This window comes from Lagopus leucura, unplaced genomic scaffold (genome assembly GCF_019238085.1).
Source record: "Lagopus leucura isolate 7727_CA_CO unplaced genomic scaffold, USGS_WTPT01 Super-Scaffold_100009, whole genome shotgun sequence".
NCBI lineage: Eukaryota > Metazoa > Chordata > Aves > Galliformes > Phasianidae > Lagopus > Lagopus leucura.
Genome location: NW_024962266.1, coordinates 19743758 through 19765629, shown reverse-complemented (window position 1 = coordinate 19765629; position 21872 = coordinate 19743758). Strand labels below are relative to the sequence as shown.

At 46.4% G+C, this 21872-nt stretch overlaps 1 protein-coding gene across 2 annotated transcripts in view; it reads left to right on the top strand.

Annotated features, from left to right (window-relative positions):
* The window catches only part of ERI3 (ERI1 exoribonuclease family member 3), a 97618-nt gene that overhangs the window by 6209 nt on the left and 69537 nt on the right, over positions 1 to 21872 (top strand). For both annotated transcript variants that reach the window (XM_042873231.1, XM_042873232.1), the window contains exons 2-5: positions 1580 to 1854; positions 13897 to 14013; positions 17710 to 17769; positions 19559 to 19650. In XM_042873231.1, coding sequence (XP_042729165.1) covers positions 1603 to 1854; positions 13897 to 14013; positions 17710 to 17769; positions 19559 to 19650 — 521 coding nt within the window. In that variant the 5' untranslated portion in view covers positions 1580 to 1602. The remainder of the gene's footprint in view (positions 1 to 1579; positions 1855 to 13896; positions 14014 to 17709; positions 17770 to 19558; positions 19651 to 21872) is intronic.

Below are 21872 nucleotides of genomic sequence, written 5' to 3'. Positions count from 1 at the left end.
ATGCTGGTGAAGATGCATGAGGGAAGTGCTGATTTTGCTGTGTAGGTGGACAGCGTGGTGTGCTTTATTGCCTGTGCTTGATATAGGGGTTGGAGCCTGCCTGCCTCCCCCATCCCAACTGTATGTTTTGCTTTATGCAGCAGGCTACAGGCCGGGTTTTGCCATGACTAACTTACACGCTGCTGTATTCTGAGATGTTACATTGCAGTGATGGACCTTCAGATTCATAGCTGAAGGCCTGAAAATTTCAAGCACGTACACCTTAAGTATCTCTTATTTGAGGCGGTTAGAAGTGAATGTGACTAACTGCTATTGTGCATTAATGCATTTATTAATGACGGTAAAAGCTGTAGATGGAAAAGCAATAGGTCGGGCTTGAGCCCCTTTGGGATAAATACAACGTTGGTCTTGTGGGGAAACTATTATGCTTTTGTAACTTGAGTTTTCAGTTTTCTGAGTACCTGCTGCTTGGCACACCACTAACACAGCGAGCAGCCCCCCAGAATGTGGAAGATCTGAAGCGTGGCAGTGCTCACACTGTGGGCTTGCAGTGTGGGCAGTGCTGGGAGCCCCGCAGCACCTCTGCTTCCCAGCTGTGCTGTGCCTGGTGCTGCTCTGGCCCCGGCCCTGTAAGGGGAGGTTGCAGAGCGCATGTTTACCCGAAGCACACAACCTGCTCAGCTGCAATTATCTCCTAATCTGGTCCTTCCGAGTTTCTCTGGTCTCGCAGGTAAATACAGATTTAGCTGCTATTCAAGGCGTATTATTTACCTCATTAAGTGTGTGTTTTGGCACGTGCATTATTTACCTGATGGACTAACGGATGGGAAAGAGCAAATGCTGTCTTTTGTGCAAATAGTGCATTTGTGCGCAGGCTGCGAGCTCCATTTCCCGTTCCGTGCATTGAGTACACGTGGCTGGGTGGGACCTCAGGCTGTGCCCAGAGCCAGTGCCCCGTGTCCTCGACCCCACAGAGGCTGTGCTGTGTGTGGGGGATGATGTGGCTGCCGTCAGCCAGCAGAGCTGGAGGGGTGCCCGTGTGCTGGCTTAGCGGGGTGGACTGGTGGCATTGTCACGGTCAGTTCCTCTGTCCTGGATCTGTAGGAGCAGGGAGGTCTCGGTGTGACTGATAGGCTGCTTTGAGGGGTCATGGTGCTGAGGTGTGCTTGCTGCCTTCAGTTCCTGCTGTGTATTAGAAGTTGTGTTGTATACAAAAAGGCAAAAGCCTCCTTGGATATTTCAGTGGGTTTTGGATTGAGCTTCTCAAGCATTAATAGTTTGCGTTGTGCTGTGATAAGGCTCAGCAGGTTTGTGTGATGTGGTGCCTGGAGCCACGGCTGTTGTTTTGTCTGTGACTTCTCATTTAGAGCTGTTTGCAGAGGGTTGATCTCGAGGTGTATGTGGTTCGGGCTACCTTGAGCTCCATCCATAGTGCTTAGTGCAGGCTGCTGTGCTGCTTCTAGTTGGCAGTGCTGGAAGCCACACGGGGAAGCACAAGGAAAACCCCTGGCAGAGTGCGATGGAGCGGTGCTGACAGCGCTGAGATGTGAGCGCGTGAGTAACACGAATCTCTCTTCAGTTTCAGATGCCTCTGGATGTTCAATGATAGCACTCCTCCATACTGGAGCAGCAAAGTTTCCCCAACACTTTCTTCCAAGGGCGAGACAAGCTGTGTGCCTGCTCCTCCCTGCTGCTCTTCTCAAAGGGTACGGCTCCATCATAAGCAGGAAACTGGCGTCCCACGGCTTTGGAGCTTCCATGGCAGCAATGTCATCCTTCCCTCCACAGAGATATCACTACTTCTTAGTGCTGGATTTTGAGGCCACATGTGATAAACCACAGATTCATCCTCAGGTAAATAGTTGACGCTGTTAATTCTGTGCTTGTAAGCTGATACTGCCATTCTGAGAGATGGAAAGAAAAGATGCAGTTCTGAATAGCTCACTTTCCTTGTTTTCTCCCACCTTCTTTCTACTGCTGCTCCCCCAGAGCTCCTGCTTTCTCAAGCAGCAGTGCCAGGTCGCTGTGATGGAAATGAAATGAAGGAGCCTGATTTTCACCATGGAAGTGATAACACGTGTTATCACAGACGCTACTTAGTCATGTATGCTTGTTGTCTGCCTGAAGTGGTGGGGGGTTGAAAATTGCTGACTGGGAACCTGCATTAGTAGAGTGCTCTCAGCAACCTTTGATTCTGTAAGGAAAAGGTCTATTATTAGCCAATGGTTTATTTAAAAAAAAAAAAAAAAAAAAAAAAAGCAAAACACAATTTGGATGATGTGTGTGCGCAGAGTAATGGTGTTTCTAAACAGAGAACAATGGTTTTGAGCTGTGTGGTGGTGCTGAAATTGTCTTGCCTGGGTGTTCACTCTGGAGTGTAATGAGACAGGAACAGAGCTGCTCAGAAAGGTTTGCCAGTGTCTGGCCTCCTGAGATACGCAGAGATCTGGGTGAGGTTTGGATGTATTTCTGCAGCCAGTTCTTCCGTCATAGAGTAGAGTAAGTTAGTTAAATATATGTTCAATTATCAGCAGTGTGGGCCTAGGTTTTCTGCTTAAATGGGAAAAACATGCCAAAAAAGAAGAGATAAAATATCGGGCTGGTAATGGACAGAATTTCTTAGTGTCCAGGCTGAACTCAGACTTTGTACCCTCCTCTGTACCAAAAAGTAATACTACTCGTACTGATACTAATACTAATGCTACTGCTAATTCGTGCATCAGGTCTGAGATTTACTTTGATTTGCTTTGCTTCAAACATACTAAATCAGTGTGGCATCTCTTTACTGAGATGGTTTGGTGCAATGGGTTTGCTTCCCAGTGCAGCTGTGGCTTCCTTTGAGCTTATCTACCAAAGGAGGGCTGCGAGTTGGGATCAGATGTAGGCATCTCAAGTGCCACCCATCCCTCCTGTTTCATGACAAAAAGGACTGCACATTCTCTCCTTGTATTCTGGGTCTTTGTGGGAGGCTGTTGTGGCTCTGCATCCCGCTCTGCTGGCGGTTGTAACCGCTCTCCAAGTGAGATGTAAGGCTATTTCCTGCACGCTCAGCCTCGGGTGCACAGATCTGTCAAGGCTGTAAATTGGATCTACCTTGTCCCTTTGGATATGGGCTTGGTCCGTGCACATTTTGATGCAAAACCATGATGCATGTGGAGCTAGTTTACAGCTGGCAGTAAAAAGGAGCATGAGTGGAATATGATTACTACTGTTTTAAGGAGCTTTGTCCCCAAGTCCTTGCCAGAGAAAGTAATGGCCTGGGCCAATGCAGATCCGCTATATATTTTGTTGCACCTTTAAGGTGGAGATGTTCTTCAGCGTTGTTTCTTCTGTCTGCTCTGTTCTGTGCCTGTCTGCATCATATCTTGTGTGCTGTAAGGGCTGTCAGGCCCTCACGTCCTCACAAACAAATGAGTTTGACAAATAAATAATGCTCTTACTGCATAGGAATCGGTGTCACTGAAAAGGCTGAATTTGCCTGCTGGAATTGGGCAGCTTTACAGAAAAGAGCCTTTATTAGCTGATGCCCCTACCTGTGTTTCACCTTTTTGCTTACTGATGTGGCTGTTGCTCTGATCATTGCAGGGCTACATGTCTGGGTGAGCAAACGGCGCTGTGTATATCAATGATGTTGATTTTTGTGCAAGGTGTTCCTGGCTGTATTTTCCAGTGAAGCAGTGGCACACAGGTTTTGGAGATGCAGTATGAGAGCGGACCTGGGAGTGGTCAGGTTCTGATCTTAGCTGTGATCCTCGTGGTTCTTCTGCTTTTGTTTCCTTACTCGCAAAATAGAAGCGTGGTAAGTGATACATTGAAATCCAAATGCTCTAGAATTTGATGAGGAGGCTGCATAAAGAGCTAAGCCGTGATCCAAGTTACATTCAGTGGGTAGTCATAGCTGTAAATTTAGCCAGCTCAGCCTGGAAGTCTGGCAGAGCACACTTGTACTGTGCGGTACACTTCACATTTCTCACTGACTACTCTTCAAAACATCCCAGCTCCTTAGCAGCAGGAGCTATCTTTTTCTCTATGCCAAGGTATGTACTGCCACGTCTGTTCCCCCTTCCTCTGTATTTACTTATATGTGCTCCTCTGCAGCTGACAGCCTCGCCTCACTTCTCACTCAGAGCTCCTGCGTTTCCATCCTCTTTCATGCTGTCTGGTCCCCTCCAAGGTTCTGTGGCACAGCATCTGTAAAGGGGATCAAGGAGAGTCAAGGACAACAGTGTTCCCCTGGGAAGCCATCTGTGGTGTGACTGCTGGCTATGTGGCAGCTGCCCTGTGCTTCACCACTTCTGTGGTCTCTGCCCTTTGTCTGCAGAGGAGAGGTGCTCTCAGGGCTGGTGGCACAGAGCATGCCAATCAGCCTGCATCCTTGTCATCTCCCTGTCTTGATAGCTTTCAGCAGATATGCCCCCAAATCAAAGTGCATGTTTAAATGCACAAAAGGGCAGGTTGGCTTACAGATTTATTTATGAATGATGAGACCATCCCAGACAGAAAAGAAGGTGGAGAGTTTATCTGCATTGCCCCAGATGAATAAGTGGGAAAAGTGGAAGAATAGAGGCACAGCCTGTGTCATGTAGTGTTTTAACCAGCCAAAGGTCAGCAAGGGGCTGGCAGTAAGAGATGTTTATGGCTGCTTCCTTGCATCTCTTCAAAGCTTACCTCGTGTTTGGAACTTGATCCAGTGCCTAGCAGTGTCAAGCAGGAGTTGGACCTGCAGCAGTGGCAGCTTGCTTCATCCGTCAGCTTCAGCTCTGCTGCTTTCTCTTTCCCCTGCTGTCTAACAGTTTAACAGTTTAAGTGCCTGTTTTTGTACACTGTCAGCTCGTAAGGGTAGGTACGTATGGTACTTTAGATACACAAGTGAAGATGCACAAATAAGTGGGAGGCTTGCTCCTCTGTTCCTTTGTCCTCGCATGCAGCTGTTTATCTTGGCCCCTGCTTTCAGTGCTGTGTTGAGGAGCTGCCCAGGCTCAGATCTGCAGCTGCCTGTACCCTTGTGCTGGCAGTGCCCTGAGGAGCTGTGTCCCATTCACTCAGCAAGCCCTGCAGCTTGTCTTCAGCTTCTGCCAAGTGGATGAAAAGTGATGATTTTCTTAAAGGTTTAAAAAAAAAAAAAAAAAGTCTGACAGAATCATAGAAATCAGAGCTTTTCATACCTAAATTTGAATTTAGGCCCCTACGTGGGATGTCAGCCTCTACTGTAATACATAGAAACACTTTCATGAAAAATGAATTTTTTTTTTTAAGCTTGTGTGCCTGCTGCCAGGTGGTGCAGAAGGGCATCAGGCCCTGCCCTGGGGGAAGTTGCTGGGGGTAGAAGCTGTTCCACTGCTGAATGAACTTTTGGCAGTGGTGAAGGTACTGTTGGTTCAGGTCGGGTTTTCAAGTATTTGACTTCATGTCTTGGGTTCACTCAGATTTGCTGATCAGCTGGGAATTAGAAATGCCCCCCTCCCTCTCTCTCTGAAGGTATGACATGGACAGATCTCTGCTAAAGGAGGCTGTGACCAGAGGCAGAGAAATAAATGAATTGCAGATGATAACCTTCCTCGCTCACTTAAACAGCATGGTTTAAATACAAAAACATTGAGTAGTTTTCTTTAGTGTATCTTATTTGTTTCAAGTTCCTTTAATGTTTGACTCTTTGTGCGTGTGCTTTTAATTAAAAATGTCAAGCGAAACTGGACACACCTGTTAATAAATACAGAGTGTTGCTCACCATTTTAACATAAACTGCAATCATCGAGACTACGAATATGCAGATGTTCAGTTACTAATTTATCTTTAAGTGTACAAATAAGGTATGATTGCAACACAAAACCACGTGAACAAATGAGAGCCAGTCTTTCTTTCAGGTGATTTACAAAGGGCAGAGTAGGACTTCCAGAGGTGGCTCACGAGGCAGCTGGTTGCTCCCATCCCCTGGAAGGGCTGATAATGGAGATGTGTTGGTCTCTGCCTGTTCTACCTGGGTATCCCCCTGCAGCAACTTTCTGCTAGCACGGTTCTTGTGTAGCTGTTAAGCTCAGTGCGTTAGAAATCACCTGCCAAAACCTGTATTGAGGTTGATGGCAAATTGCTGAAAAGTGAAGAAATTCAGCCTTGTTTCCCATGGCAACTTTAACTCAGCACTCTCGTGTATAAGTATTACAGTGGCATATTAATCTGCAATTACCTGTCTTCATGCAGCTTAGGCTTGGGTGTACTTTTAAATACATAGTCCTCAATTCAGCTGTTACAGTGTTATTTCTAGAGGAATGCCATTAAAGATGCACGTAACACAATCGCTTCAAATCTTTTCTTTTTTTACTAAAGTAAGTAAAAAAATATGTATTTATCATCTCTTTGCCAATTATGGCTTACTTTGTACCCTTTATATAATGAAGCTACATGGCTGTTGGTACGCCATTCTTCTTATGTTGTAGTGCTTTAAGTTCTCAGAGCATTGGGAAATAGTTCATAGAAAAGCTGTTTTAGATGGCTTTTCTGTTCACATTAATTTTTCAAGCAGTTGTTTGAAGAAACTTTTGGAGGCCTTGTAGCTGCCTCATCTGAGCCGTTACACGTTCTGCTAAGAGCACATAAATATCCCTAACTCAATGTGCATCTGAAATTAAAGAGATGCAGTTCCTTTTTATCATATTTTCCATACGTCGTGTGCCTCATTGCAGTTCCACTGGACTGTTGTGAAATCTTATTTTGGCCACTATTGAGAATGATGTCTTTATTTTAAAGGACGTGGGGGTCGGAGGAGGGCAGACAGGGTTCTGGTATGGGTCTGCGACCCACAAAAGCTGCGTTCTGTGGGGCAGCCATCCTGCCTTGGAGACCTCCCTCACTCCTGCAGTGAGTAGGGACAGCCTTGCTGTGACCCATGTGAATCTGACAGGGCAGCAGAATTACCTGTATTTATTTAAAACCTGGTGAACTAGATAACGTGAAAACAGTGCCTGAATCCAGATCTCCTAGAGAGCACAGCCTACAGACCACCAAGCAAGACACCTGATGTGTGACAAAATTCAAAGCAGTTTCTTACTTAAAGATACAAACTCAGCATTGTGATAGCAACGAGCCTCAAATACCAAATGCTGGGGTGGCTGATTGCTGCAGTTCCAACCTGACCCAACCTGCTTGGCTCGTGGTTGGGCACTGACAGCAATGGGACGGCCACCTTGAAGCTGTCCATCACGCTGCCCTTCCCCTTGTGTAGCTCCCACCTGTGCTGTTTGATGGCTGGATCCTTAGCTGTGCAAACATCTCACATGGTTTGGATGACAAGTTGCCATGTTAAGTAGGTTTGTTGTTACAGCGGAAAGTAGTTGAGCTGCAGTCACCCTGAAAAGAAAAGATCTGTGTGCATTCCTGAACCAGCAAGTCAGCTGCCTGGTGCTGAAAGGTGGCTTTGCTTTGCCCTAAAGCAGTTGATGGAGGTATGGAGGATGCTAGGGGTGCTGCCACCACGTGGCACCACTTTTCTGAAGGTAAGGGATGGTGCCATGCTTACTCTTCCCTGGTGTGGCACTGTGGATGCTGCACTGCACGTTCGTGGTCCTGAGGTCTGTGCTGTCTTTGAGCAAACCATCCCCATAAATAGGAGACTGCAGGAGATGCCCAAGTCCCCCACTTTCATCCCCTCTGTTGGGCTTGGGCACTCATCAAATGGCAGCATAGCTCTCAGCTATGTAATTTAGTTCCTCTCCATGCCAAGTCTAGAAGTGCGCTGTCACCAGCAGTTAGCTGTGATGTTTGTAAAACCCTGGCTGTTCATTTACATGCACTAACATGCCCTTTCTGCCCAGCCCAGATGTTTTAGTGTTGCTGGGAACATCGATCGCTTCTGCTGCTCAATAGCAGGTGAAGAGGTTGGAGCTTGAAATGATTCGATGATGCTGCAGTGGGGATGTGCAGGCCAGCTGCCTGTAGCAGCAGGGAGTGGACTCCCACCTATCTATCTATCTGTTTTTATATATCGATATATAGTGGAGCTGTCAGCTTGTAATGGATAATACTTGAAAATTCGTACATGCTGTTTTTAACGTGGTTCAAGTGTTGACTTCCCTCCATTTGGTCTTGAATTGTTGTCTGTCAGTGGGGATTTTCTGGGTGGTTAAGTATATGTCAGCAATGCTCGAAGAGGTGAGCTGAAATGTTGGTGTGTCTCTAATTTGCATCCCAGGTGTGGTAAGAGGGGGGAATTTTGCTTTATTCTTGATGGTGGCATGTAGCTGAGGAGATAATAGCAAAAAAAAAAAAACCCCACAAAAAAACACAAAGATCAAAACCAATGGTTTTTGACAGGTGAGGTGATGGTGAGAGGCAGGAAGCAGTCTGTGAGCAAATGGCCACCGAAGATTTGTTTGGGATGGAAGGACAAGGGCTGTGAGCCCACTATCAAAAAGTCAGGCACAGCAGCGTGAATGGAACAAGCCCTAAGTTGAGAGGTGAAATGCTGTGTTTGAGATGCTCCATTTGTGGTCCTGTAAGGAGGGACCTCAGCTGGAGTTTTTCAATTTGGACTCCATACTTTAAAAAATTGAGACAGTTTCAAGAGAATCCCAAAGAGAGAGGGTGAGTGTGAGCAGGGATCTGCAACACACGTGTGAGCACAGGCTGAAAGGCATCGCATTGGGCTCTGCTTGTGTCAGGGGTGTGGATGGCGAGCTCTTCTGTTAGAAGAAAGGGAGATGCAGCGTTCTGGGCTGCGTCTGCTGTGGGGAGGAGGAGCAGTCATGAATTTAAACAACAGCAAGGGAAATTCAGATTAGGCATTAAGGAAAACTTTCCATTGATAAGACTAATGAAGCACTAGGATGGAGTGCCTGGGGACTGCGAGTCTCTCTTATTGGAGTCTGTAAAAGCAGCCGAGACAAAGTCGGCAGTGATTTAGGGGCAGATGCTGATGGCTTCGGGCAGGTGCACGGACTGGATGTCTCTTAAAGCCCAAGCTCCTGGAGGCATGTGATTAGATGGAAATTTCAGCTTCTATTAAAGAAAGAGAAATGGTCCCTCACCCTCACAGTTGTAAGGAAGCACCTGCAAATCTGAGCTGGGTTTGGTGTCAGCAGAGGACTTGAAAGATTGCTCCAAGCTGAGGAAACCCACATTTTGGTATCAGGGTCCGCTGCCTGAACGTTGGAGGTAGAAGGTGAGGTTACCCTAAGAACAAAGGAGAGGGGAAAAAAACTTTGGATATATCCAATGATCAGGGAGCAGAAGCTGCCCTCACATCTCCTGGTGCTTCATGATCCATGCTCCTGCATGTGCCCCCGTGTTTTGATTTTCGGTCAGCATCCTTGGGAAGTCAGCACAGCCTTGGTCCAGCGGAAGCCTCGCTGTCCCCCATCACCTTTGTGGCACTTGCTTTGGTCAGTTCAATGGAGATTTAGAAGCAGGGAAGAGACCTCTGAGGTCATTTCAACTACTGCCCCTGCGGACAAGTGCAAGGCTGCTCACTTGGAAAGGGCTTTAGTTAAAATAATAATTAAGGCAGAGGATGGAATCGGTGGATGCAGACCTGTTAAGGATAGTGCTGTCCTTACCGTGTCCCTTTTCCATTTTAATTGCCTTGGAAAAAAAAAAAAGTAGAATCGCAGGCCTTTAAAAGCTCTGCTTCTTCCTGCTCCTCGCCACCCCCCTGCACCCACCCAGATCTTGGAGGCATCAACTCTCATCTGTCAAAGTGTAAATCAGCAATTAAAACACAAACAGCGAAATGCCAAAGATGACCCGAAGCACAAAGCAACTGACAAACAAGTCCGGACAAATCGGCGGATAATTTATAAGCATTGCCCTAAAATCTAATTATTTGGCAATTCGAATTTGCAGCCGGCCAGGGCTGTGCAATAAATTTAACCCGCCATAAATTATTTAGGAGCAGCCCGTGGTGTAAATCAAAACCACGAGTGTTTGTTTAAGAAATAAGCTTCTTGTGCATAAAACGACTTTTTGTTTTTCAAGAGGGGACCAGAAAAAAATGGCTGAAGGAAATGAGCTGTGCTGAGCCTGCGTCCCCTCCGTGGGACCCCCTCGTCTGTCCTGCCTGCACCTCTTTGGAGGTGTAGTGTGGTCTTTGGGAGGATGTTTTATGCTTTTCCCTACCGGAAAAAATCCTCTTCTCTCAAAGACATCTGCTTGTTTTTATTGCGTTTTGAATAGTAGGCTCTGATTTTTATGGGCATCTTTTATTCTTGTGTTTATTAAACTTCTTCACAGATGGGGGTGGGTATAAGGGATAAATTATTCCCTGGTAGTTTTAGGATGGAATTGTCCATACAGTCTTCCTCAAATAAATAAATCAGCGTCCCAGAGTATGTCCTGTCCTCAGCTGACGTGGGTTAGAGGGCTTTGAGGCCCAGGGAGATCAGCAGGGCACAGAGTGTGTGCGAGTCCTGCTGGATCAAAGCAGTGAGCAAAAGTTCTGCTGTGGGATGAGGGCAGCTTTCTTTGCAAAAGTTTTGCTGTGGGATGAGGGCAGCTTTCTTTGCAAAAGTTCTGCTGTGGGATGAGGGCAGCTTTCTTTGCAAAAGTTCTGCTGTGGGATGAGGGCAGCTTTCTTTGCTGAGGTGTCGTTGCTTTAAGGAGATGCTGAGCAGGTGTAGTTGCCTGCTTGTGCAAAGCTTTAGTTGTCGAGAAAATTGAGAGAGCTGCATCTTGCCCTCTGTGCTGTGGTGCAGCAGGGATGGGAGCTGTATTTAAGGCGGCCGGGCAGGGAGAGGCTGGTTTTACGGCACTGGTTCTGCATGGCCTCATGAATTTTTCAGATCCCTTTGAAAGGGAAGTCCAGCACTGCTGGTAGTGCCCTGCGGACGGCCCGGCCGCGCTGCTGGCACCCAGCACCTCTTCTCAGGGAATGTTTAAAGAAACAAGGCAAATCCGAGCCAGCTGTCACATAGATTTGTTTGAATTACCACGAAATCATAAAGGCAAGGTTGTTGTAAAGAGTGCGGGCTGGGTAATGGATCCGTGTAAGCCTGCGGCGCTGCAGGTTCTATTGTTGCAGAGTTTGGGGAGCAGCAGAGGGAGGGACAGGGTGCCCGTGTCTCTGTAAGCGCGTTAGTATTGATTTTGGAAGCGCTGTGTTCTAACAATATAAATGCAAATGCCCGTAATTGGGCGCCGCGCGCAGAATTTCCCCACACAAACCATATTCAACTTTTCACCGCGCGGGAAGGAAAATAAAAAGCTGCTTATTTATTGCCGGCGGTTTGAATCCCGGATTTCCTTTCAAGTTACTTCGCAGTGGTAAATAATAGCCCTTAATTGCGGCGCTCGCAGAATTCAAATGGGGGCATTTGTTCTGCTGGGAGCTCGTGGCTGTGGGCCCCCCCGGCATTGCTGCAGCACAAGCAGGGTGCTGGGTGGTGGAAATGGTAATGCGTGAGGCAGACGGGGATGGTCAAAGTGATGGGAGGGAGAGGGGATGTCAGCGAGGCTCTGCCTTAGGTTCCCTGTGCTGCTCTCTGTTCCTTTTCTCACCTGGCCAAAGCACTGGGTGTAGGGATGGAGGTTACCAGGCTGCTGGGAGGTGTGTGTGTATGTGTTAGGGCTCACCATTTCATCATAATTACTAATGAAATCGTAGATCTGTAATAACATTTTGGATATCTAAAACAAACCATATGCTTGTTAAAAAAAAAAAGAGAGGACGGGAGAAAAGTGGCAACAGATCAACTTGAAGCCATAAATTCTTGGTAATAGAGGCCTCCTTTTTCTTTCCCTTTCTGTTTATGTTTGATAGATATTTTTGTTTCTGCAGGAATGTCAACTCTTAATTTCATGATGTATCATGGGCTTAAGAAAATTGAATTTAATAAAGGCAAAAGATGAATGGCACCTTTAAAGGTCCCAACACTTGTCTTTATTAGCAGGACAAACTGCAGGGTCTCCGAACACTGCTTCTCTCCAAATGAAAGTTTAAATGAAAAGTACAGCAGTGTCACAGGTTAAATTTCATTGCAGGACTGGCTAACGTTGTTACTGAGGAGTGGGGCTGATTTCATGGGGCCGGGATCTGTTGCCTTAGATACCGACGGAGCAAACACTGCCAGAGCCTGGAAAAATCTCCACTATAGGAAGCGTGCAGATAAACAGCCTTTGGGGAACAGTCCTTTACCACTTGCTTAAAAACGCACCGAATAAGCCCTGAAGAGCTGCTGCTCGTTCTCTCAAGCTGGAGTTGCTCTGCAGGTCCCACCCCGACTGCCTGGCTGTGTGCTTCCCCAGACCTGTGCTAACGCTGGATGTTGTTAAATTTTCCACGTTTTTAGTAGCATTTAGTTTTTATTTCCTCAGCCTATTTTAACATGACCCTCCTGGCAGTGCTTCCTGCTGTCAGCGCTGGAAGGCAGTGCCTTTGTGCATCCCACCACGCCATGGCTGTTAGGGACACTCTGTGGGTGCTCCATTGCCCCATTCAGCTGTGTCTTCATCTAGCCTCACTTTCTCCAGTTCAATGGGGGATGCCACATGGCTGTGGCCAGTGCCTTTGGCTGCGGCCAGGCAGCGCTCAGCCCTTTTCTCTCTGCGTCTTCCTCTCTGTCCCTTCTCAGCAGTGGGATCCTTGGGTCCTCCCGACCCTTTAGTGGGTAGCACAGCACAGGGAGAGATGCTCCCAAAGCTCCTCTGTGCGCACAGCTGCCCCTGTGAGGCTGTCTGACCGCCCGCTGCCTCCCTCTGTGCACTCAGCACTGCATACACTTGGTTCCATTCATTTCTCCAACCTACAGGCACGTGCCCCCCACAGCACATCCTGCTTAGGGCCAGATACCTCTCCTCCCGGGGATACACTGGGTGTTTCCTCTATTTACATTATTTGCTGTTTCCATTTACCCACCCACTGCTGCATCATGATGTCATCAACTCACACGTATGACCTCACATTAATTTCCCTCTGCAGGTCACAGGGGTTGCAGTCAGGGTCCAAACTGGTGTTAGTTCCTCTGCAGTGACTGCACTTCTACATGCTAATTTTACTCACAGGAGTTTTTTATGTGTATATGTATATATATATGTATATATATATATATAATTTTTTTTGGTGTTATTTCTTATTTGTCTCTTCCAGATGTTTTCAGGCAGGTTTTTTTTTTCGTTGTTGTTAAACTAATTCCATTCATGTTTTAAAAATTTATGAAAGCGCTAATAAAAATGTCAAAGTGGTAAAAATGTTAGCTTTTGCTCTGCTTTGATTAAATTTTGCAAACTGTTTTTGAATATTAAAAAGCAATATTTTTTTTTATTCTCTCTCCCCCTCTCCGTTTCTCCCCAGAAGTGATTTGAGAGGCTCGGTGCGTGGATATCACTCAGCAGGCTCATTTGCACTCCAGAACCTCGGTGCCATGCATCTCTATTAAATAACATAGACAAATTATTCTTTAAAGACACCAAACAAATTGTCGCTTCTCCTCTTGCATTAAACTGGAAGGAAGAGAGGGAGTGAAGAAGGAGGGCTGCAAACACAAAGGATTTTATCGCTTTTATTCGGCGGTTGGCTTTTTTAATTTCATGTATATTTTTTAATAATTGTGAAATCCATCGTAACGGGATTTGTTTAAACTTTTTATTAACAGGTCCATGTAAATTTTTGATTGTTGATTATTCAAATAATTGAACGTTCTTCTGATGAAGAACGGTTTTATTTCCCTATCAGCATAAGTTGTCTGCAAAGAGGAAAATGAAGCAGGGGATGCTGCTGCGCTGTGTTCTATGGCAGTGGTTTGGGGGGGCTCCAGTCCCTCTCCTCCCACTGCAGTGTTCCTTGTGACTTTGATTTCACCTCTCCTGGGCTCCTGTACCCTAGCATGGAGCTTCATGTTGGGCTTGGCTAAATTTGGGGGTTCTGTTTATTTGGTTTACATGAACAGTTTCTCTCCTTCTCGCCCCGTTCAGGAGATCATCGAATTCCCTATCCTGAAGCTGAATGGAAGGACGATGGAAATTGAATCCACCTTTCACATGTATGTTCAGCCTGTGGTGCATCCCCAGCTTACGCCCTTCTGTACAGAGGTAAAGTGCAAAGGTTCCCTGGTTCTCTGAGTCCCAAGGGGAGCAGGTTTTCATTGCACCAGGGTTGGGGCCCCCTGCTCACAGCGTCCTGCCTCATGTTGAGGACAATTGAGGACAAGAAGGGGATCTTCTTATGTCTTTGTAGCAGCGTGTAGAGGTCTCTCTTTGGGTTCGTGAGTTGTGATCATTCAGTTATGACCTGGTAGCTGACAATGGTTCTGTTTAAACTAATGAACGTATTCCTAGGTGACCACAAAACAAAAGCATTGCTGTTGTGTTGTGTAATCTACAAAACACTGGCAGCCTCCATGTAAACTCTTTGGGATCTTGCTGTTCTGAATGTTGATGGGAGAGGTCGCAGAGAGCATCAACACAGAAGTTTTTAAGTTCTTTTTGCTTTGGATTTTTTTTCTGTTCCTCTACTGTTTTAATGTTATCCAGGTCAGCAACTAAAGCACTGACTGTGGGCTTAGGGTATCCAGGCTTTTTGTTCCCTCCTGTTGTCATCCAGCACCATTGGCACTGTGGTATTTTCTCCATTCTCTTTGACTGCATTCTCCTTTGACAAGCTTATCCTACATGTAGTGTCTGTTTCCAAGTGACTCCTGTCTGTTAAGTGGAGCTGTGGTTAAGACCAGCCAGCCATATTTGCATGTTGTTAAAACATATGCATACACACACACTTCTTTTTTTCTTTCTCCTGTAGCTAAAAACCAGCCAAAGGTATTTTATTTAAACTAAAAGAGGCAAAAAAATAAATAAAAACTAAGCTCAGAGAACATTATTCCCAGGAGAAGGGCTTTCAGAAGGCCCTGTTTTCACACATTTATAGCTAAATTGGAGGTGTTTTTGCAACTTTAACATGATAAGGCTGGACAACTACTTGGGCTGCCACAATGCACAGGAGACTTGCTGGACGTATGCTGAGGCAGATGTCTGCTGTGATAGATCTCACAGTTTGCACCTAAGAGCAATGTTCCCTTCTAGAGTAAGGCCTGGAATGTAAGTGCTGTGTGTCATTGAATTTCTAGAGAAGTCATCTCACTTATTTGCTCCTACTGACATTCCCTTTCCTAGCAATTCCTCTGTTGCAACTTTCCCCACCCCAATACATTTATCTCTTGCACTGCTTTTTGCAGAGGCCCTATAGAGACACTTGGGGTTTGGGAGACATAAGCAGCCCCAGGAGCAGCCCCAGCTGTGATGTATATGCCATTCCAGCTCAGCCCCTGCCTGCACAGGTCCAGCGTTCACCATCAGCTTTGAGCTGGTTTTTGTTGCCTGAAAAATATCCATTTTGCTAAATGCCAGTAAAGGGCTTTGTCTAGGCACCTCTACTTACAAAGGGTGAGATTTATTGGCCTCTTTGTCTACAAAGAAAGACCAGGCCTGATTATCAGATTGTACACCAGAGACAAGTGTTTAGGTAATCAGCAAACTGTCTTAGAGTAGAAATACGATGGTTTCTCTGATAAACTCTGGTGCAAAAGCAGCAGTGTTGACACTGCACGGGAACCTGACTGCCCTGCTTCTGCTTTCCTTTTCCCTATCCATTGCTTTGCCAGAAGGTGATCGCACTGCTCAGTAAGGAGTGTGTGTGTGAGGCTCAGCAGGGCCACCCAACGTTATTCTTCTGGTCTGGAGCATCTCTCGCACTCCTCTTGCTGAAGAAAGCAACATGAAAAGGGTGTCTGCAAGGACAAAGGGCTTGCAGTCACCTTCAGGGCATCTCTCTGCTTAGGTTTTGCGGTGGCTGAGCTGAACCCCGGCTTCAGAAGGTTCCTCCAACCTCCCACACCACTGCTGGGAGCATGCCTTCCAAGCTGCTTTCTTCTGTTGCCCTGCTCTGATTCCATATTTCTTGGCAGGACACAAACTATAAGGCTTGGTTCTGGTGTCAGGCAGAAAAAGTAGGGAGAAAAAGCTCCTCCTGCCCTTTTGAAAGATACAGGTGGTTTGATACCCAGGAAAGCTCATACCAGGAGCTGAAATGACAGGATCCCTCTACACATGAGGCGCTTGTTCAGGCTTTTTCATGGTACTTTGCTCTCTTTTTACGATTAATTTTTATTGATTTTTTTTTTTCCTGAAGGAACAGACAATAAAAGTACAGAAAGATAAATGCCTTATCGCTTGTTTATGTTCCCAAATACCATGTGCTTCTTGGAATCGCCAGTGAAACTTTACAGTGGTGCAATTTGATGTTTTTATATTTTATCAGAAGCGTGAGATCAGATAATACTGCAGAAAGCCAATGCACCTGGGTGGGTGTTGCAGGTGATGTATGTAACTGAGACCAGACGAGATGGCAAAAGATGGGAGAGCAGAAAGCTGGTCCCCTTTGAGCAGTTCCTTTGGTGATGAATTGTACCTATCCTTCAGGCACTGCCTGCGGTCAGGCTGGCTCTGTCCTCCTGTGCCAGGCAGATGTGTGGGGAGAGGCAGCGAGGAGGGGAAGAAGCCAGCCAGTGTGCTTTCAAAACCACTTTGAAGAGCTGCATGTTAATCTCCTAAATCTATTTGCCTCTTAGAATATGGGGAGTCTGCAGGCAGCAGCTGTTATACAATTAAAATACAGATTAATATGAAAACAGTTTCTAGGATATGAGTGCCTGTGTCCTTACACTTCCTTAAAATTCCACCTTATAATGACTTGATGAACTTGAGAAACCCACCTAGAGGAGCTCTGCATTCTTAAAATTAGAATACTTTCCCTAAAAGCTATATATTACCGTTCCACGGAAGTCACGATGAGAAAATAATCTTTTCACTTGCAGCTTATTCAGCGAGTCAGGTATTTGGTATTCATTAAATGCAATTACAGTTTAATTGAAGGTTTTTTTTTGTTTTTTTTTTCTTGTTCCCCTTCTTCTGAGTTCAGTGCTGTAAACCAAGCAGCCAATGGAACAGAGAAGTAAAGCAGCAGAGCTGCTGCCAGCTGCCATGTTGTAGCAGAGCCTTGTGGTTTATGCTGAGACGATCTGTGCAGGAGGCCATGCTGGTCTCCTGCAAAGTGCCAGATGAAGGGAAATACTGGAGTGTGCACTTGTTATAGTAATGATTTTTTTAATTACTTGGGTGCATTGATGGCAAGCTACTGACCTCCAATATTCAATATGTTAAAAGACGGTTTTGTCAGTTGGAAGACAGACAGAAAAATTATCTGCTTTCTGTGTGCCTCAAGCTATCACAGGTGGGGGCCCATGAGACCACATCTCTCTGTGCATGTGCCTACCCTTCAGCAGCCAAGCCATCCTGCTGCAATGCTTTACTGCCCAGCACAGGGAATGAATGGATTCTGAGCAGCTCCCACTGAGTGATAGTGCGGTCTCATCCCAGTACCAGGGGCGTGCCCAGAGCCCCCAGTAGAGCTCATCAGAACAGGAATAACTGGGAAAGGGCAGCTCTGGGACACTATGTCAGGCCGTGCAGTGGCACTGCTGCTCCCCGAGTGCCTCCAGCCCCATTGGGAGTTCATTGTTATGTGGGGGGGTGGGCAGGAGCCCCGTACTTTCCTGTGTTTGGGATGGAGCTCTGCCCTTGCCCGTGGCTCTGCTATGGCTGATCCCTCGACAGCACCCACGCAGGTCACAGGAGCATGTTTTGGTTGCAGGGAGATGGACAGCAGAGGAGACCTTTCTAATGATCTTTTGAGTGCTGCTCTGATGGCTGCTCTCTGTTTGTCTCTCATTTCAGCTGACTGGGATTATTCAAGGCATGGTGGATGGGCAGCCGAGCCTCCAGCAAGTGCTTGAGGTAAGCAGAGTAACCTTTATTTCCTGAACTCTGACCTCTGGTCCTGTTGTCTCCTCTTCATCTCCTTCCCTGCACCCTCCCCTTGCTGAGAATCGAACCGCGTAATTTGACTATGATTACAGCTTCATTAGAATAACATTTGCTGTCACGTCGGTGACACACTGCTGAGAGTATTGAACCATTGATCTGTCATTTCCAGCTGCTCATGTCAAGGGTACTGACAAGATATCCAAACTCTTGCCAGTAGATAGGAGAAGAGGCGATTCTTCCTTGCACCAGTTTTAAAGGACCGAGGCGTTGCTTGAAACCACTGCTCTGGAAGCTCTGTCTTTTTTCCTTCCTCTTCCTCAGCATTTTATTAAATTAATTTTTTTCTACCTATTTAAATGCTAAATAATACACGTAGCATTGAAGGAAAATGCCTCTAAAATCTAATCTGGAGGATTTGCAATAGCAGATATAGCCCTAATAATGCCATCTGCTTAATGTTGAATTCCTACAGCATTTAGAGCTTAATTAGCTTGGAAGTGTTTCTCCATCAATAGCTTTTGTTGGTAGTTAAATAATGAAGGAAACCTCCCCAAGCAGAGCCCTCTCAGGCTGCAGGTTGCTGCTCAATGCATTGTCTCTGTCAGGATTTCCACTGCTGTGTTACCTAATTGTTCCTAATCAGAATAATTGTAACAATTGCTTATGTGAAGAAATCAAATTAAAGGCTTTAAAATCCTCCATGGAGACAGCACTTCATGGGCACTCACATAAGAGTTCAGCAGGGTTGCAGCGGGAGCTTTGCTGCCAGATCCTGGAGGTGCAGGTGCTCATGGGGCCAGCAGTGTTCTGCTTTGGGGTGGTTGCTCCCAGGAGGGCTGTCCTAGTTGGAATGAATGTCTTCTTAGGGGGTTTAGCCTAGGTTAATTCTGCCTGGTTGCTCCCTAAGGTGAGTGTGCATCCTGCAGATCATTGTGGCCCATTTGTGAAGTGGATCCAGAACATATGTTCTTGTGGGAAGTTTACTGGGAATATGGGCTCACTTGAAACCCAAGCTGAATGAATTGTAAGGAACAAGGAGAGACCAAACCTGGGAGTGGAAGGTGGGATGCCTGCCTTTGGCTGTGACTGCTGCAGTGTTCAGATGTACCCAGTTCTTTGTCTCTCTCTCTCTCTCTCCCATATCCTGTCTGTGGAGTGTGTGAGCAATGCTGTGAGTGAGGGACACCATCCCAGGATGCTTGTGTTATCCTGGATATTCAAACAGGTAGTAAGAAGCTCCTGCTCAGATTTGTTTGGCTGCCTCATTCCCTTCAGCTTACAGCCTGATGCCTGGAGGGTCATTGTGGAGCCTCCTGCTTTGGCTTCTCTTGCTCTCGCTCAGATCACAGTGGAGTGCTTCAAGAAATAAGTGCATTCTTCTTGGCTGAAGGGGGACAGGTTGAGGTCCCTACAAGCCCATTTGGTGCAGGGAGAGGAGAAGTGCAGGAATGCCAGGTAAAAGCACAGCTGTATTGTCCCATTAAGGCTGCACAACTTCCATCCCTCTGTGAGCAGAGCAGCTGTGGTGCCAGATAAGATCATCTCCGCTCTGGTTGCCTGATGTCTCCTATCAGAAATCTTCAAAGGTCCAAACGTGCTGTTGTTCAGATGGCAAGCAAAAAGAGAAGAGAGAGAGGGAGAGAGGTGGATAAGATCACAATTTTCTTCTCACTTGATTGCAAGCGGCTTATCTGAGTTTAACTGCTCTGGCTCGGCCTGTCTCTGCAAAACTCATCCCCTTTTCTTGCCTTCTTTTCAGAGGGTCGACGAATGGATGGCAAAGGAAGGACTCTTAGATCCCAGCGTCAAGTCGATTTTTGTGACCTGTGGAGACTGGGATTTGAAAGTGATGTGAGTATGGAAAGGGAGGGAGGTTTTTCTGGGCTTTATTGCTCCATGCTTGCCTGTAATGTGGATATCTTTGTCCTTACAAGCCTCCGACTGTCCCCAGTCTTTATTTTTCAGGGAAATCGTTGTTCGCCGTGCATAATTGGGAGTGGAGGGTTGTTTAAGAAGACAGGTAGGTGCTAGGCATAGTGCCAGATCATTGCCCAGGATAATCTCTATAGCAAATGAATCCTTTCATAACCCCGAGAAGGGTTTAAACTGGGGCTTTGTGATATTTCCTGTTTTTAGCCAACATGTTTTCCAAAGGGATGATCATCCCTAAGCATACAAATGAAATTCCATTTCTGAACACTCAAATCAAGCAGTAGTCTTTACCTGACTTTGGCATGCAGATCCTTTGTCCCTGTCATCTTGGCACGTTAACTGGATGTGAATTAAAGTAGTCTTTGGGAAAAGAATACAAGCCAAGTCTGACATGCTTCATTGGTCTTTTGTATCGCTGAGGTCATGTTCATGAGTGGGGTGGCTGGCATCTAGAGAGTTCCAGGTGGGGACCTGTGCTGAGGTCTACAAGTGCTGGTGTATGTGCATGTTGTCCCATGTAAACAGCTAGACCAGCAACCCAGGAAAGTGATTTTGAAGAAGTGAATGAAATTAATCTAACCTGTAAGATATTTGCAGAGTATTATACTGCGCTGAATTCACCTGGATTGCTGTAAACTGGCATCAGCTTTTCATTTCCTCAGAGTGCTGGGTTAAGGCTCCTGTTGTTATCACATCAGTAAAGCCTGGACTTGACACGTACAAAGCTAAGCTGACATCCACAACTCGTTAGTAGTGTTACTTGGTGCTCACTGTGACGTTGGTTTCCACAAGCTGGAAGCCTAAATAAACTGCGCACAGCCAGGGAGCAATCAGCACCGGTTCCTTCCCTGCAGAGTGGTCTTTGTAGAGTGGCAGCTCCTTGCTTCCACATGGTATGATTAGTGAGGCATGAGATACGGGGATCGAAGCAGCAGCACAAGCGCTAGTAGAGATGAGGAATTTGCCATGCTCTTTTGAGTCAGAAGTTGGCTGGGACTCTGCTGGGGCCATGACCAGAACTTGAACATGAGTATATTGCCAGTTCTTCTGTCACTGGTTTAATGTGTTTTTCTTTGTAAATTGTGCTTAAGTGTTTGTTAGAGTCCAACACAAAGACAGCTGCAGGGATGTGCTAAACATCTATTTCCAATCTCTTCTCTTTTCTTGGCGCTTTCCTTCTCTGTTGTTGTTTTGAGTGTCCAGTTTACTGCTTTTGGTGATGATTGTGAGGAATAAACTGTGGTTTGCTATGTCTCAAAGCCCATCTTTCCATCCCCTTCACACCAGGCTAACAAGGTTTCCAGATAATGGCATCATAACTCAGTGTCTGTATGAAATAGACAACCTTCTGCATTTTTCTCTTTCATCAGAGGCCGATAGTGGGGAAATACAGTGAAGATGAGCCCTGTTTCTGGTGAGCCATGGGGACTGTGGGGTGAGCTGAGCCAGCAGGACACGCAGCTCTGGAGCCCAGATACTTGATTCACCATTTGCAGCAGTCTTTTGCATGGACTGTGCCTCACTAGTCAGCTGGAAAAGAACACTCCACTCCTGGCCATGAGGCTGCAGTGAGTGGTTCATTTCTCCCTCTTCCTTTTAAAAAAATGTTTTAAACCATTAACTTCAGAATTCAATCCTGAAGCGTCTCCAGGGCAGAGCAGAAAGTACATTTCATGTTTCCAACCACAGATACGGGGAGCCCGGCTGCAGCCGTTCAGCGAGTAGCGCATCGCACTGCTCCACCACCGATTGGGTGCAGCAGCGTGCAGCGTCACATCTGATTAGCTCCATGCCAGTGAATGAGGCTTGAGTGAGGACTCCCTGCCAGCTCTGACTTGTCTCATTTCCCATTACTTTTATCCGTCACCACAAATGCCGAGTCTCCCTCCTAAACTAATTAAGTTTGCGTGCGTGTAGACACATTGCCAAATAGGGTTTAGCAAAGCAGAACTGAGCATCTCTTTTTAAAGAGGGAAGGCGCAGAGCTGAAACGAGGCTGCTTAGACAGGGAGATGCATTCTCAGAGAGCTGGAACATCTAGGAAATATTCCAGGGAGTTACCTTGTGCTTCCCTAAAAGACTTGCAGTGGTGCTGATGCCCTGTTCTACCAAGTGGAGTCCACGCGCTTGGCGCTGAAGGT